Below are 17,223 nucleotides of genomic sequence, written 5' to 3' on the forward strand. Positions count from 1 at the left end.
TATGCCTTTGGCATTTAACACGTCTCTCCCCTCTCTGCCCCAATTCTAAAGGCATTGAGTAATAGGTTTCAGTCTCTTCTATTTAATGCTCTGAATCAGAATTCTCATCATTCTCATATGATAACAATGACTAGGTCTTATAAAACATACAGATGAACAGATACCTTCTCTGGAAATGCTTTTTTTTCTTTCCAGATTTTATTTAAATTCGTGTAAGTTAACATGTAGTGTTAGTTTCAGGGGTAGAATTTAGTAATTCATCACTTGTGTGTAACAACCCACGCTCATTACAAGTGTCCTCCTTAATGCCCATCACCCACTTAACCCATCCCTCCACCCACCTCCCCTCTAGCTACCCTCAGTTTGTTCACTATAATTAAGAGTCCATTATGGAGAGATCTCTTCCCCTGGAAATTCTGACTTGATGGATTTAGATTGAGCATGAATATGGTATTTTAGGCAAGCATTCCAGATGACCTTAATTTTTAGAATTGTTCAGTAAAGGTTCACGATGACTTAGAACAAGTAAAGTAACACAGGTATTAGTATATTCTTCAGTTATGGGAAATAACTGAAATGAAAATAAAAGGCCACATTAGAAATCATATATAATCTTATTGACCTGAAAAAAAAAGGCAAATAAAAAAAAAGCCTTTAATCAGACAGACATCTAGAAATCTAGTGGTACAGGTTAAGTTCCCATTTACTGGGTAATTGCAAAGAAAAGTGTTTCCTTTGAGCTCACATGAATATATTTAAAAGTAGTGCATGGGTGTGGGTCCCAGTGAGATGTTCCTTAAGACCTTGGAATCAGGATTGCTCTCTGAAAGTTAAAATAGTAAGGTTTCTGCAAAGAGCTGAAGTTACTCATCTGTTGAAATTAAGTACCTGTGTGAGTGAAACATCCAAGGACACTGAATATGAATACCGCAAAATATAAACTTCATGTTACCTCAGAGAAGTAGGACTGGAATATGATGCAGTTTTGTAAGCTTCATTCCAGTGTTTTAGCAGTGGAGGCTGCTCATCATGGAATATAGAACAATGTAGGAGTAATCAAAATACACTTCTAGATTACACACAGTTCCAGTTTAAGAAGACCACACACAAAACATACTTGAGCCATGCCGAAGTTTACTCAGTCCTGATTCTAGTTGTTGAGACAAGATGACTCTTGCAAAAGGCCCTAAAATCTGAGGACCCTCTCTAGCCTATGGTGATCCAACCAGGTGGGCTTACTTCACAGGCAACAATTAGGTAATCCATATTCCTCAGAAATAGTGATAGACAAAAGTTAATGAAGATATCATATGCCTGCTGAAACTAATGAGATATAAGACTTTAATGTCAATACCTCATTTATAGATTTTCTTTTCACTCATATAAACAAATAAGATTACTATAAATAGGCTCAATGTTCGTGATGATTTGAAATCAGTGTTTGTTGTAAACAATTACAGAGATTGGGTAGGTAATAGGGTTAACATTCCTTCCTCCTCTTCAACCAAATAACAGCATCACAATGTAGTTGTTGTCTGGTAGTAAAATGTATAAATAAGGATGAAAATCAGAATAACTATGCTGCTTTTATTTATGATACAAATTCCCAATTCCCACCTTTGGAGAGATGCTAAATTAATAGCATTGGGCATCTATTATATGAGAAAGAAAAAAGTTATATTTACTCATATATACTAACAGTGCTTGTATTAAGAACCAACACAGTTCCTGGTCTGAATTTTTTTCCCCAAGTTTCCATCTTCGACCCATTCACTCTAAACTGAATAATTCCTTACAAACTCTGACTTGTTCAGGTAAAGACCTTCTGCAGTAATTATCTGTAATTGTTCCACCTTCTCTAAATCTGAAACTCAGGGAGATTATACTGGGCTGGTAAGAGTCAGTTGTTCCATATAATAAAGTCATCAGCCACATATGTGCAAAAAATACCTCCTTTATGAAGAGGAAAGGAAGTTATGTGTACACATTGGCTCCAGTGAAGGTGGAGAAGACAAAGAAAAACTCATCAATATGCAATATTAGTAAAATTATAATTTATGTAATTTTGCTCTCCCAAGAATGTTTTCCCACAATATGTGTATACATTTGTAAATAATTTCTTTTGCAATGTAATCTCTACAAGGTAGGAATCTTCTTTATCAGCCTTAAGGGGTCAATTTAGTATACTCTAAATAGTAACATGTATGTGTATGTATTGATGAATTCACTGAGAGATTCAAAGTTTAATATGAGAATATTCTGACCTTATTACCATAGATATTTCAAAATGTCCCAAAAGTTATTTCTTTACTCCACTTCAAATGCAGGATTACAATTGTACATATCCTTGTTATGTTATCTTTGTATATAAATAGACATTTATTCTTCCCTCACATACACATTCATCCCAAATAAACAAAATCACTCATGCTATAGTTCATCAAATCTAAAACCATATTTTTCACATTTTAACATTCAGAAACTAGGAAAAGTTCTAAAATTGATAGTGTTTTGGTTTTATGAATTATGATATATTATTCCTTGAATTGTAAGGACACAGGAAAAAAACCATTTCTTCATAAATTCAGATGTAATTGCACATTATGTAAGGAGAAATTATTTCAAAATTTACCGCTTAAAATTTTACACTCTTGGTGTATTATTATTGCCATAGTGATGCTGGAGTTGACTCTTAGATGTATAGCAAGTCAAATAGGAAACAATAAGAAATTGTATCACTTCAGTGTTATATTAATATTCAATGAATGTTAAATGCTCACCGGAAACAATTCATTCTGCTTAAATGATTCATTAATTTCAGCAGTTTTATTTACAAGATATATCAAGATTTTGAACTTAATGTTGAACTATCAAAATTGAGTATTTCCAAGGTTTGGTTTATACTAACTATGTTGCAGCTTTCTGGAAAATCTTGGAGATTATTCAGATGAGTGTGCTTGCTCCAATATTACTGAGGGCAGAAATTAACACAGTACCAAAAGGATTTCTAATTAGCAGTTTTTTCACAGCTGCTTTTACCTCTTTGTTCCGTAAACTATAGATGATAGGATTCAACATGGGGGTTAATGCACCATATACCAAAGCTATAAATTTATCTATTTCCTGTGAATCTACAGCTGAAGGCTTCAGGTACATGGAGAGAGTTGTCCCATAGAATAAAACCACCACAGTCAGGTGGGCTGCACATGTTGAAAAGGCTTTGCTTCGACCATCCACTGAGCTGATTCTTAGGATGTTGGAGAGAATGAATGCATAAGATATACAAATGAGAAGCATTGTCATAGGAAGGATAAGTATGGTGATCACCAGCATCATTAATTCCACCATGGAGGTGTCCACACAAACCAGTTTCAAGACAGCCAGAATTTCACAAGCAAAATGATTGATTGTGTTATGACCACACAGAGGGAGCCCCAGCACAGATACTGTTTCCACCAGGGCGGTGAGGCAGCCAGTCACCCAGGAGCCACTTGCAATCTGCACACAGACACTCTTGTTCATGATGATGGGGTACCTCAGGGGGTTGCAGATGGCCACATACCGGTCATACGCCATCATGGACAGGAGCACACACTCAGTGGAGCCCATGGCAAGAGAAAAGTACATCTGAGCAGCACACCCTAAGAATGAGATGGTGTTTTTCCCTGAAACAAAGTTTGCCAGCATTGGAATGAAAGCAGAAGAGGTGTACCAGATGTCTAAAAGGGAGAGGTTGCTGAGGAAAAAGTACATGGGTTTGTGTAGGTGGGAATTCAGGACAGTGATGGAGATCAGAATTACATTACCCAGCAGGGTGAACAGGTACATCAGCAAGCAAAGCACAAATACAATGACCTCAACTTTGGGGTAGTGGGAAAATCCCAGGAAGAAAAAAAATGTTACAGGTGTTGAATTTGCCTGGAACATTTTATTATATCACATTCATTTGTGTATATGCATAGAAGAATTAACATCACATATTATATATAAAACATAGGATTATCTCCCTTCATATTTTCTGATATTTTTTCTCTTCATATGAACTTGTGGTCTATGCTATAGATTTGTAATCTATGTAGTTAAATCCTTCTCTATTTTGGTGATAGTGTTAGTAACATATGTTTGAAGGAATTTATCATTAATTAGGAAAATTTCAAGCGTGAAGTCAACTGATAAGTCTTTAAGCTGTTATTTTTGATTCAGTATTTTTTTTTGGCAGTGTTGGGAAGGGAGGGGTTTATTTCATAAACATCATGAGAGGTTAAGGAAAGAATCCTATGCTTTCTTTTTTTTTCTGAAACCACATTTTTAACTGATCTATGGGTAAGTCATCCATTTACCTGAACCATTGGAATGATTTTCTTCCTCTAGTTTGGTAACAGCCTTCTTAACTTAGGAACTGTTCTACTTTCCAAGCTCATCATTTCTTCTGTCACACCTAGAGCTCTGTCCAAAATAATCTGGGAGATTCAATGAGAAAAAAAAATTATATATTTCTGCAGTCACAGATTAATTAACTGAAAGCCTTGGACTTTCAACACAGGTCTGCAGTTTCCATCTCAGAGCCAGGATAATGATGACAGATATTCACAGGGTGGTAGACATACATGGAAATTTCTTTTATATAGCTGGAGTTGCCCTGGTGTTTGTGTTCCAGAACCATCCTCCAAAGAACTAGCTATTGGCACTGTAAGGCAATTTAAGTTTTTTGTTGTTTGTGAGAAGTTTCCAATTGATACAACAAATTAAAACTAGAAATATATTTGTGCAGTATTAAAATTCTGAAACCCCAGGGATAATGTCCCATAGATCCAATTATAGTCAGTAGCTTGTCTGTTCTAATTGCAGTGTTATTCAAACAAGAAATGAACGTGTTCCTGTCTACACTCTCTTTGGGAAGGTGAACTTTGCTCTACTTCTGATTGTCTTGTAGAATCAATCAAGCTGGCTAATTTAAATAAAGTTAATGGGAATAAATATTGTTGGCTGTTTCTCCTTTAGACTGAAGTAGGATTTCATAATATGTACAATATGAAGTTCACTTGATGTGGAGTCCACCAAAGATGGAAGAAGGAATGCTTAAATAATTTTTCCATTGCTCATCATAGCTCAAAGATAAGATGGGATCTTTTATCCATTTAGAGTTTATCTTTGTGTATAGTGCAAGAGGATGGTCAAGTTTCTTTCTTTGGTATGGAGCTGTCCAATTTTCCCAGCACCATTTATTGAAGAGACTGTCCTTTTTCCATTGAGTATTTTTTCCTGATTTGTCGAAGATTAGTTGACTGTAGAGTTGAAGGTCCATATTTGGGGTCTCTGTTCTGTTCCATTGACCTATGTGTCTGTTTTTGTGCCAGTACCATACTGTTTTGGTGATCACAGTTTTGTAATGTAGCTTGAAATCCGGCAACATGATGCCCCCAGCTTTGTTTTTCTTTCTCAACATTTCCTTGGCAATTAGGGTCTTTTCTGGTTCTATACATATTTTAGGGCTGTTTGTTCCAGCATTTTGAAATATGCTGTTAGTATTTTGATAGGGATGGTGTTGAACATATAGATTTCTCTGGGCAGTGGAGACATTTTACAATGTTTATTCTTCTGATCCATAAGCAAACAAACTGAAGGTTTGGGGGGTGGGGGGATGGGTTACCCTGTAGTGGGTATTAAGGAGGGCACAGATTGCATGGAGCACTGGGCGTTATACACAAACAATGAATCATGGAACACTACATCTAAAACTAATGATGTACTGTAGGGTGACTAACATAAAATTAATAATTTTACATAATAAAAAAACAAAGATAAGATGAGATTAAACGTTCTTCATGCAACATGAAGGGCCAACTTGTTTAAAGAACACTCCTTTCAAGGTAGAACCATTTTGAGAAGATAGCTTCACTATATAAAGCCATCAAGATCCTTCAGAAATCCAGTGACTACTCTTTATTTGAACAGCTTTTATAATCTCTGTTCACAGTTTTCTGTTTTCTGAGTGAGAGACTAATGGTGAATAGTGCGTGGTGGTGTGGAGAAGACTTGTTGCCAGTTTCATCACTGTGCAATTGTGATTGGATGCCTTATTTTTTAGTAACAGATTGTAATCACGACTATTACTAGATTACTTATATCACATCACATATGTTTTCATTCTCAGAGAAGTTTATAAATTTGAACTATTGCCAAGATTGAAAAAAAAAAAACCAACAACAGAAATCCCTCCTCACTGTTTGGTTTATTACAAACAGAATGTAGCCTTGAGGTCTTCTCTTTACTCTGCCCCCACAGGGATGTAACCTTCAAGGCTCTGGATGACTCAGATCTTTAACTGCAGGACAACTTGGTACATAGGAAAGGTGAAGTAAGGTTTTTGTGCTACAAATACATCCCTCTTCACCATTTCCTTTTTGTCATCTAGGGCAAGTTGGTGGTCCTTATTGAGATTCAGCTTATTTGTAAAAGAGCAATGATAGTATTTCTTTATCAGGGTTGTTATGAGGAGAAGAGATATTTTATGTAAAGCAACTTACATAGTATCTAATATATAATAGGTACTTAAAAATTTTAGATTTTCTCTCTTCTACAGTTTTCTGTTTATTTTTTTAATTTATTTTTTATTTATTTTCAGCATAACAGTATTCATTATTTTTGCACCACACCCAGTGCTCCATGCAATCCGTGCCCTCTATAATACCCACCACCTGGTACCCCAACCTCCCACCCCCCGCCCTTCTGTTTGTTTCTTGAATCCTCTTCCTTTCTTGTATTTACTTACCCTCTTCACTGTTTCCTTCCTTGTTTGACTACAACAATGTTCTTGCCTTTCTTCTCTCATTTAGACAGGATTCACTGCAGCCATAATACAAATGGTTGAAGTAAAAGAAAGAGGAGGCTGACATCTGGCCCCAGAGTCCCATTTCCCTCTGAATTCCTTTATCCAATACAATTCCCAGCTTACTTGTTCGATTTCTGTAGGCCAACGCTTATGAGGCTGTAAATAAATAATTTAGGCTGGCCTCATTATGCCTAGAAGAGAACTGTATTTTAGGGCTTCCCCACAAAGATTTAGAGGCAAGCAGTGACTAAGACTGAGGAAGGTTGCTGATCTGACTGCCCCGCTATGTATAAAACACCAAACCACACTTCTGCTTTGGAGATACCTCAAAGCACACTGAGAAGAAAAAAAAATTCTGAACCTCCATGGAAAAATTCAAACCCTATTTATGATAAAATAAAATACCCTCAGCAAGCTAGCAATAAAAAGATACTTCTACAAGAACATCAGCAAGATGGTGGAATAGTAGTTTTAAGAGCTTGTACTCTCACAGAAACACAAGTTTGAACAACTATCCACAAATGAAAATAGCTTCACAAGAGCTAAGGATTTCAGATTAGCGATTATGGATTGGAAAATATTTCCAGATCTCCACTGAAACCCAGCCCAGAAATAAGAAAAGACACATTGAAGAGGGTAAGAACAACATGTTCACATTACCCACGTCATCCTTTCCTCAAGCCTGAACAGTGCGATGCATAGAAACACTCTAGGGGGAGAAAGAATGAAGGAGTATCCAACTTTACTGTGAACCCCAGCACAGCCCACCCAGGCTGGCACTTATGTCCTAGGGCTCCACCATCAGTCCCCAGAACAATACTCCTGGCCACAACAGTACTAGGTCAGGCCCTGAGACCCCAGGCTGAATGACTGCTCTTGTGAACTTAGCTTCCATGTCTACCCCAGTGTCGGGCAGGCAGCTGTAGTCCCAATCTATAGGCCAGCTCCCGATGATCATCACAACAGATGCAGGAAAAAAAAGTGATAAAAATTGAATACCATTTCATGATAAAAATTCTCAAGAAACTATAAAGAATATACTTCAATATAACAAAGGCCACATGTGACAAGTCCACAGCTAACTTCATATTCAATAGTGAAAGGCTGAAAGCTTTTCCTCTATGACCAGGAACAAGACAAGGGTGTCCACTCCTGTCGTTTCTATTCAGTATGGTACTGGAAGTCATAGCAAGGCAGTTAGATAAGAAAAAGAAGTATAAGGCACCCAAACCAGAAAGGAAGAATAAAAATTGTCTGTGTTTGCTGATGACATTTTCTTAACCCACTGAGCCACCCAGGTGCCCCGATGACATTTTCTTATATACAGAAAACCCTTAAGACTCCAAAAAACTGTTAGAACTGATAAACATAATCAGTAAAGCAGGGTACAAAATCAATGTACAAAAGTCTGTTGTATTTCTATACATAATAATGAACTATCAGAAAGGGATATGACTAAAACAATCCCACTTATAATAGCATTAAAAATAATAAAATAGGAATAAATTTAACAAAGGAGGTGAAATATATGTACACTAAAAATTAAAGAGATTGATTAGAGAAATTGAAGAAGATGCAAGTAAATCAAAAGATATCCACACTTATGGATTGGAAGAATTAGTATTGTTAAAGTGTCCATACCACCCAAAGCAATCCTAGGTTCAATGAAATCCCTATTAAAATTCCAATGGCATTTTTCATAGAAATAGAAAAAAAATCCTAAAATTTCTATGGCACCACAAAAGATCTCAAATAGCCAAACCAATCTTGAGAAAGAGCAAAGCTGGAAACATTATATTCCCTAAATTCAAAATATACTACAAAGCTGTAGCAATTAAAACAGCATGGTTTTGGGGCGCCTGGGTGGCTCAGTGGGTTGAGGCCTCTGCCTTCGGCTCAGGTCATGATCCCGGGCTCCTGGGGTCAAGCCCCCCTGGGGCTCTCTGCTCAGCCAGGGAGCCTGCTTCCTCCTCTCTCTCTGCCTGCCTCTCTGCCTACTTGTGATCTTTGTCTGTCAAATAAATAAATAAAATTTTAGGAAAAAAAAAAAACTCCAGCATGGTGTTGGCATAAAAGCAGACCTATAGACCAATGGGAGCAGAAGCGAAACCAGAAATAAATTCATGCACGTACAGTTAATTGATCTTTAACAAAGGTGCCAAGATGATAAAATGGAGAAAGGATAGTCTTTTTAATAAATGGTGTTCACTGGATAAAATATTCTTGGCTGCATGTTATTCTCACTTAGTACCCTGAATATGGCTTGCCAGCTCTTTCTGCCTTGCCAGGTTTCTGTGCATAGATCTGATGTTATTCTGAAGTTCCTCCCTCCATATCTAAGACCTTCCTCTCTCTAGCTACTCTCTGGATAGTTTCTTTGACTATAATATTTGCAAATTTCACTATTATATATTGGGGCGTCAATCTATTTTTATTGATTTGGGGACAGGTCCTCTCTGCCTCTTGGACACGAATGCTTGTTTTCTCTCACAGATTAGGGAAGTTCTCAGCTAATTGAACATAAAAAAATAAATGGTGTTCATAAAATTGGATATCCACATGCAGAAGAATGAAATTGGACCCTTGCCTCAGACGATATACCTAAATCACCTCAAAAGGGATTAAAGATGACTTAAAGATGTATTAAATATACGACTTAAAAAATGTAGGGTCTTGACACTGATTTTTGATTGTGACTCCAAAAGCACAAGCAACAAAAGCAAAAATGGAAAAATGGGATTACATCAAACTAAAAAGTTTCTGCAGAGCAAAAAAAATCAACTGAGGGAGATTTAAACCTAAGGAAAGGAAGAAGATACTTGTGAACTATACACATAATACGGAGTTAATATCCAAAATATTTTAGGAACTCAAACAACTCAGGAAAAAAATACCCAATTTAAAAATGGGCAAAGGAAACAATGGCCACGGTCGCCAAACTGTGGAAAGAACAAAGATGCCCTGCAACAGACGAGTGGATAAGGAAGATGTGGTCCATATACACTATGGAATTTTATGCCTCCATCAGAAAGGATGAATACCCAACTTTTGTAGCAACATGGACGGGACTGGAAGAGATGATGCTGAGTGAAATAAGTCAAGCAGAGAGAGTCAATTATCATATGGTTTCACTTATTTGTGGAGCATAACAAATAACATGGAGGACATGGGGAAATGGAGAGGAGAAGGGAGTTGAGGGAAATTGGAAGGGAAGGTGAACCATGAGAGACTATGGACTCTGAAAAACAACCTAAGGGTTTTGAAGGGGCGCGGAGGTGGGAGCCAGGTGGTGGGTATTAAGGAGGGCACGTATTGCACAGAGCACTGGGTGTGGTACAAAAAAACAATGAATACTGTTACACTGAAAAAAAAAGGCAAAAAAAAGGAGAACCTATAAAAAGGAGAAAAACATATTTTACCTTACTTTTTTTTTTACCACTATTTTAAGTTTAACCCATTGTAAATAAGTGTTTAAAGCAAAACAATAAAATAATAATAATAATTTTTAAAAATGGGCAAAGGACCTGATAGGCATTTTTTTTTAAATAAAGACATACAGGGGCGCGTGGGTGGCTCAGTGGGTTAAGCCTCTGCCTTCGGCTCGGGTCATGATCTCAGGGTCCTGGGATCGATCCCCACATCAGGCTCTCTGTTCAGTGTGGAGCCTGCTTCCCTCCTCTCTCTGTCTCTGCCTCTCTGCCTACTTGTGATCTCTCTCTCTTTCAGATACATAAATAAAATCTTAAAAAAAAAAGATATACAAATAGCCAACAGGTATATGAAAAAATGTTCAACATCATTAATCATCAGAGAAATGTGTATCATAGCTAAAGAGAAAAAACTGGTGGTTACCAGAGGGGAGGTGGGTGGTAGGGGTGAATTAAGTAGGTGATGGTGATCACTAAATAGGTGATCTTTAAATAGGTGATCACTTGTAGTGATGAGCACTGGGTATTATATGGAAGTGTTGAATCGCTAAATTGTACACCTGAAGCTACTATTACACTGTATGTCAAATAGCTGGAATTTAAATTAAGAACTTTAAAAAGCCATATTGAGCTATCATCTTAATCTGTTAGAATGGCTATTATTAAAAAAATAACAAAAGATAAGTATTGGTGAAGATATGGAGGAAAAGGAATGCTTTTGCACTGTTAGTGGGAATGCAAATTAGTACAGCCATTATGGAAAATATTATGGGGGGGATTCCTCAAAAAACTAAAAATAGCACTACCATATGATCCATCAATCCCAGGAAATGAAATCTGTATCTCAAAGAGATATTTTCACTCCCATGTTTATTATAGCACTATTCACAGTAGGAAAGGGTGGAATCCACCTAAGTGTCTATCAACAGATGAATAGAGAAAGAAATTATGGTATATTCATGCAACTGAATATTATTCAGCCTTAAAAGAAAGAGAAGTCTTGTCACATGCTACAATTAGGATGAATCTCAAGGATATTATCTAGGTGAAATAAGCCAGGCAAGAGTAAGTACTACATTGTCTCACTTGTGTGGAATCTAAAAAAGCTGAACTCATGGAATCATAGAGTGGGATGGTGCCAAGCAGGATCTCTAGGTTAGAGGATATGAGGAAATGAGGAAATGGCACAAAGCTTCAGTTATGCAGGATGAATAAGTTCTAGAGATCTAATATAAAGCATGGTGAGTATAGTTAATAATGCCATGTTTTATACTTGAAATTGGCTAAGAGAGTCAATCTTCAATGTGCACTCTGCGTATGCACACACAAAAATGATAATGTATCAGGTGATGTACATGTTATTAGCATGATTGTAGTCATCATTTCACAGTGTATATGCATTTTAAAACATTACCTTGTACACCATAAATACATACCTTTTACTTGTCAATTGTACCTATATAATATAACTGGGAAAAATTAAAAATAGCACCTAAAAAGAACAATAGGATACTTCCAACACATTGTAAAGGACATCCGTGGAAGCTAACATCAAAACAAAAGGAAACAAGAGTTTGAATGTTTCTTTTAGATGGTGATATTTTTGAATTCTATTTAATCTTTGCCTACTCAATGGCAAAAATGATATTCTGTGTCTCATGGGCACATGTTTAGGTCTATGATCTAATTTAAATCCATTGTTGTGTATGCTGTGAAATATGGAGAACTATTTATGGAAAAAACTATCCTTTCCCCATTGAATTACCTTAGCATCTTTGTTGAAATTCCATTGGTCATGTATGTGTGGGTTTCTTTCTGTACATCTCTGTCCTGTTCCATTGATTTGTTTTACTTTATGTCAATACCAAGTGACTTGATTATTATAGATTTATAATAAATTTAACAAGAAAGTAGTATAATCTTCCAACTTCATTCTTTTAAAAAATTATTTGGGCTATTCTAGGTCCTTTATTATTCTAGGTCCATATCAGTTTTAGAATCATCTTGGCAGTTTCTCTAAAATCTCTGCCTACATTTTGAATGGAATGGCATTAATCTGTAAATCAGTTTGGGAAGAGTTGATAATGTAATATTGACTCTTTCAATTCATGACACAGGTATCTCTGTAATAGGTCTTCCTTAATTTGTTTCTACAGTGCTTTGTAGCTTTTAGTATAAAAGCCTTACACATCTTCTATTAATTTTCCATTATTTTAATTTTTAAGCTACTTCAAATGATGTTTAAAAATATATTTTCCAATTTTTTATTGGTAAATAGGAATGCAGCTGGTTTGTATGATTTGACACATCCTGATAGCTTAGGAAAATTCTCATAATAATTTTATTAGTTATTTTGTGGATTCCTTGGAATTTTCTGCAGTTGTGTACATACACACGCTGTGAATAAAGACGGTTTCCTTCTTTCCAATTGTAACATCTTTTATTTATTTTTCTTGCCTTATTCCACTGCCCAGGACACCCAGTACAATGTTACATGGAAGTGGTGGTAGTGGACATTCTTGCCTTGTTCTTGATCTCAGGAGAAGAACATTCGGCCTTTTAACTGACTTTATCCTGCTGTTTTGCCTTGGCTATATCCCCACATTCAGCCTCTTTTTGTGTGTGTCTCTAAATGGAGAAGATTGATATAGATCATCTTTTTATTTTTAATCATGTCAAGATTGGTTAAATTTATCATCTTACCCATTTCAAGTGTATAGTTCAGTTATGTTATGCACAGTCACATTATTGCACAATAGATCTCTAGAACTTTTCATCTTGCAAAACTGGAACTCTGTACTCACTATTTACTAATCTCCCCCTTACCACCACCACGTCCCCCTGTTGTGTCCCCCCAGGATATGTCAAATCACACAAACCAGCTGCACTCTTATTTACCAATAAAAAATTGGAAAATATATTTTTAAACATCATTTGAAGTAGCTTAAAAATTAAAATAATGGAAAATTAATAGAAGATGTGTAAGACTTTGTAGAAACAAATTAAGGACGACCTATTACAGAGATACCTGTGTCATGAATTGAAAGAGTCAATATTACGTTATCAACAGGGCAACAAATTATGTCCTGTTTTTATGATTTTGATTTCTTCATATAAATGAAAACTATTCAATAGTTGTCTTTTTGTGACTGGCTTATTTTATGAAGCACAATATCCCGAGGTTCATTACTGTTGTGGCATGTGACAGGATTTCCCTCTCTTTTAATGCTACATAGTATTCCCTTGTATGTATCAACCACATTTCTTTTATACTTTCAGTTGTTGGTGAGCATTTGGGTAGTTTCCTCCTCTTGGCTATGGTAATAATGCTGCATTAAACAGAAGTGTACAGATATTGCTTCGAGATCTTTTTAAATTCTTTTAGATATATATTCAGAAGTGGGATTACTAGATCATATCGTAGTTCTATTTTAATTTTCTGAGAAATCTTATTAATATTTTCCTTAATGACTGTACCATTTTACATTCTCACCAGTAGTATACAAGGATTCCAACTTTCTCGCATCCTCACCAACATGTGGGCACAAAAGCTTTTGGACTGAGGAGTACCTCCTACCTAGATGTTCCAGGTATTGCAAACACAACATTTTTAATACTCTCATCCCTAACTACCCTCCCCCCTGAAAACAAACAAACAAGCAAACATGCAAACACCTATAGAGCATGCTTCTCCTGCTCTGTTCTGATCTTGAATAAGTCATGTCATTAACACTTACCAATTTTCAATTACTGTGCTGGGTGCTAGTGAACAGAAGATGATAAAGGTATAAGCCCTTCTCTTAGCATCTTTTCAGCCTAATTAGGGAAATGGGGTATAAAGATAGAGTAATTTGTGAGATGTGGGAGTGAGTGAGTAACCTTTGCTATGGTCTGGGGATGGGTTACAAGGAACTTTCTGGAGAGTTCATACTAGAGCTGAATTTGGGAGGTTATTAAGGGTGGCCAGATGCACATGTGAGAGAAAAGCCTTCCAGGCAAGGAGAATGACATATATTTAAACTTGGAGTTGTAAAATGTCATTTGCATTCAGGAAAAGGTAAGTAGATTGGTGTGATCTGATCATTAAGTGCAAAAGAGGGAGTTGCAGGTGATAAAACTGAAATTGTCACACAAAGTAATCTAATTTAGAAGCTTCATAGCCCATGTTTTAGGTACTGAGGAAGGATTTTTTTTTACTGGTAGAGAAGCAATATGAATATATTTTTAATTTTTAAGAAAAATCACTTTGGTGATATTGGGGAGAAGGAATTTGAAACAAGACTGAAGTTAAAACTCTGACAATGAAGTTAATGGGACAAATTTGAATCCTGAGATAAAACACCATCCAGTGTTCACTTTACAGTATAACTTGGTTCAGGGAGTTAGAACATCATGTTGAACATAACCTTAGAAAATTGGATATCAACCTTTTGTCTGTACTGTCATTTGCAAATATCTTCTCCCATTCCTTGGGTTGCCTCTTTGTTTTTTTGACTGTTTCCTTTGCTGTGCAAGCTTTTGATTTTGATGAAGTCCCAGAAGTTTATTTTCACTTTTGTTTCCTTTGCCTTTGGAGACGTATCTTGAAAGAAGTTGCTGTGGCTGATATCAAAGAGATTACTGCCTATGTTCTCCTCTAAGATTCTGATAGATTCCTGTCTCACGTTGAGGTCTTTTATCCATTTTGAGTTGATCTTTGTGTACGGTGTAAGAGAATGGTCGAGTTTCATTCTTCTACATATAGCTGTCCAGTTTTCCCAGCACCATTTATTGAAGAGACTGTCTTTTTTCCACTGTATATTTTTTCCTGTTTTGTCGAAGATTAATTGACCATAGAGTTGAGGGTCCATATCAGGGCTCTCTACTCTGTTCCACTGGGCTATGTGTCTGTTTTTATGCCAGTACCATGCTGTCTTGGTGATCACAGCTTTGTAATAAAGCTTGAAATCAGGTAAGGTGATGCCGCCAGCTTTATTTTTGTTTTTCAACATTTCCTTAGCGATTCGGGGTCTCTTCTGATTCCATACAAATTTTAGGATTATTTGCTCCAGCTCTTTGAAGAATGCCAGTGGAATTTTGATCGGAATGGCATTAAAAGTATAGATTGCTCTAGGCAGTATAGACATTTTAACAATGTTTATTCTTCCGATCCAAGAGCATGGAATGGTCTTCCATCTTTTTGTGTCTTCTTCAATTTCTTTCATGAGTGTCCTATAGTTCCTCAAGTATAGATCCTTTACCTCTTTAGTTAGGTTTATTCCCAGGTATCTTATGGTTCTTGGTGCCTCAAACTCAACCCACACGAAACAGACAAACACATCAAAAAATGGGCAGAAGATATGAACAGACACTTCTCCAATCAAGAAATACAAATGACTATCAGACACATGAAAAAATGCTCATCATCATTAGCCCTCAGGGAGATGCAAATTAAAACCACACTGAGATATCACCTTACACCAGTTAGAATGGCCAAAATTAACAAAACAGGAAACAACATGTGTTGGAGAGGATGTGGAAAAAGGGGAACCCTCTTACACTGTTGGTGGGAATGCAAGTTGGTGCAGCCTCTTTGGAGAACAGTGTGGAGATTCCTCAAGAAATTAAAAATAGAGCTTCCCTACGACCCTGCAATTGCACTCCTGGGTATTTACCCCAAAGATACAGATGTCGTGAAAAGAAGGGCCATCTGTACCCCAATGTTTATAGCAGCAATGGCCACAGTCGCCAAACTATGGAAAGAACCAAGATGCCCTTCAACGGATGAATGGATAAGGAAGATGTGGTCCATATACACTATGGAGTATTATGCCTCCATCAGAAAGGACGAATATCCAACTTTTGTAGCAACATGGACGGGACTGGAAGAGATTATGCTGAGTGAAATCAGTCAAGCAGAGAGAGTCAATTATCATATGGTTTCACTCATTTGTGGAGCATAACCAATAGCATGGAGGACAAGGGGCGTTAGAGAGGAGTAGGGAATTTGGGTAAATTGGAAGGGGAGGTGAACCATGAGAGACTATGGACTCTGAAAAACAGTCTGAGGGATTTGAAGTGGCGGGGGGGGGGTGGGAGTTTGGGGTACCAGGTGGTGGGTATTATAGAGGGCACAGCTTGCATGGAGCACTGGGTGTGGTGAAAAAATAATGAATACTGTTTTTCTGAAAATAAATAAATTGGGAAAAATAAAAAAATTAAAAAAAAAGAAAATTGGGAGAAGGGTAAAATGAGCTCTCAGCTGAGTTCATAATAAAATGATAAAGGGCACTGGAGGGGGTACTGGACAGCCCCTTTCAGAGATCTAAGGAGAATCCATGTGCATGGTTAAATTATGAGGGAAGTGATGTGACAAATATTTGGGGCTGAGAGAATTTCTTTGACACTTTACTAATCTCTCCTAAAGAAGGCAATCATTTATTGCTTACTGGACCTAAGTAAAATATCCTTATGCCTTCTCAAAGAAGAGTTAAGATCCAGGTAAAGACAACCTCATCTTCTAAGTAGAATAGTTATTCAAATTAAAGACTCTATGGAGTAAAACCTTCTGGAGAGGAAAGAGCATTGAACTAAGTTTGGGGTTATTACATAAGAGAAGGAATTAATTTGGCAGCACACCATAACAAAATATCAAAGACCAAGTGGCTTAATCAACAGAAATTTATTTTTTCCCAGTGCCAGAGACTGGAAGTCCAAGATCAAGATGCTGGTAGAATTGGTTTCTCCACTGAGGAGACCTCCCCTGAGGCATCTTTCCTTGGTTTGAAGATGGTGTTTTCTTTGTGTGTTCGTGTGGTTGTCTCTCTGAATGCACCTATCTGCTGCTTCTCTGTGTGTCCAAAATTCTTCTCCTTATAAGGACACTAGTTATATTGGATTAGGGCCCCACCATAATAAACTCATTTTAATTTGATTATCTCTTTAAAAACCTACCTCCAAATATGGTTACATTCTGAGGTCCTG

The 17,223-nt window shown here is 36.7% G+C and overlaps 1 protein-coding gene across 1 annotated transcript; it reads right to left on the minus strand.

Moving 5' to 3' along the window:
- Positions 1-2,943: 2,943 nt before the first annotated feature.
- LOC122916711 (olfactory receptor 13F1-like) lies at positions 2,944-3,927 on the minus strand. Its single transcript, XM_044264138.1, has one exon. The coding sequence runs from the start codon at positions 3,925-3,927 to the stop codon at positions 2,944-2,946; it is 984 nt and encodes a 327-aa protein (XP_044120073.1).
- Between the last annotated feature and the right edge of the window lie 13,296 nt (positions 3,928-17,223).

Source organism: Neovison vison, chromosome 9 (genome assembly GCF_020171115.1).
Source record: "Neovison vison isolate M4711 chromosome 9, ASM_NN_V1, whole genome shotgun sequence".
Taxonomy (NCBI): Eukaryota; Metazoa; Chordata; class Mammalia; order Carnivora; family Mustelidae; genus Neogale; species Neogale vison.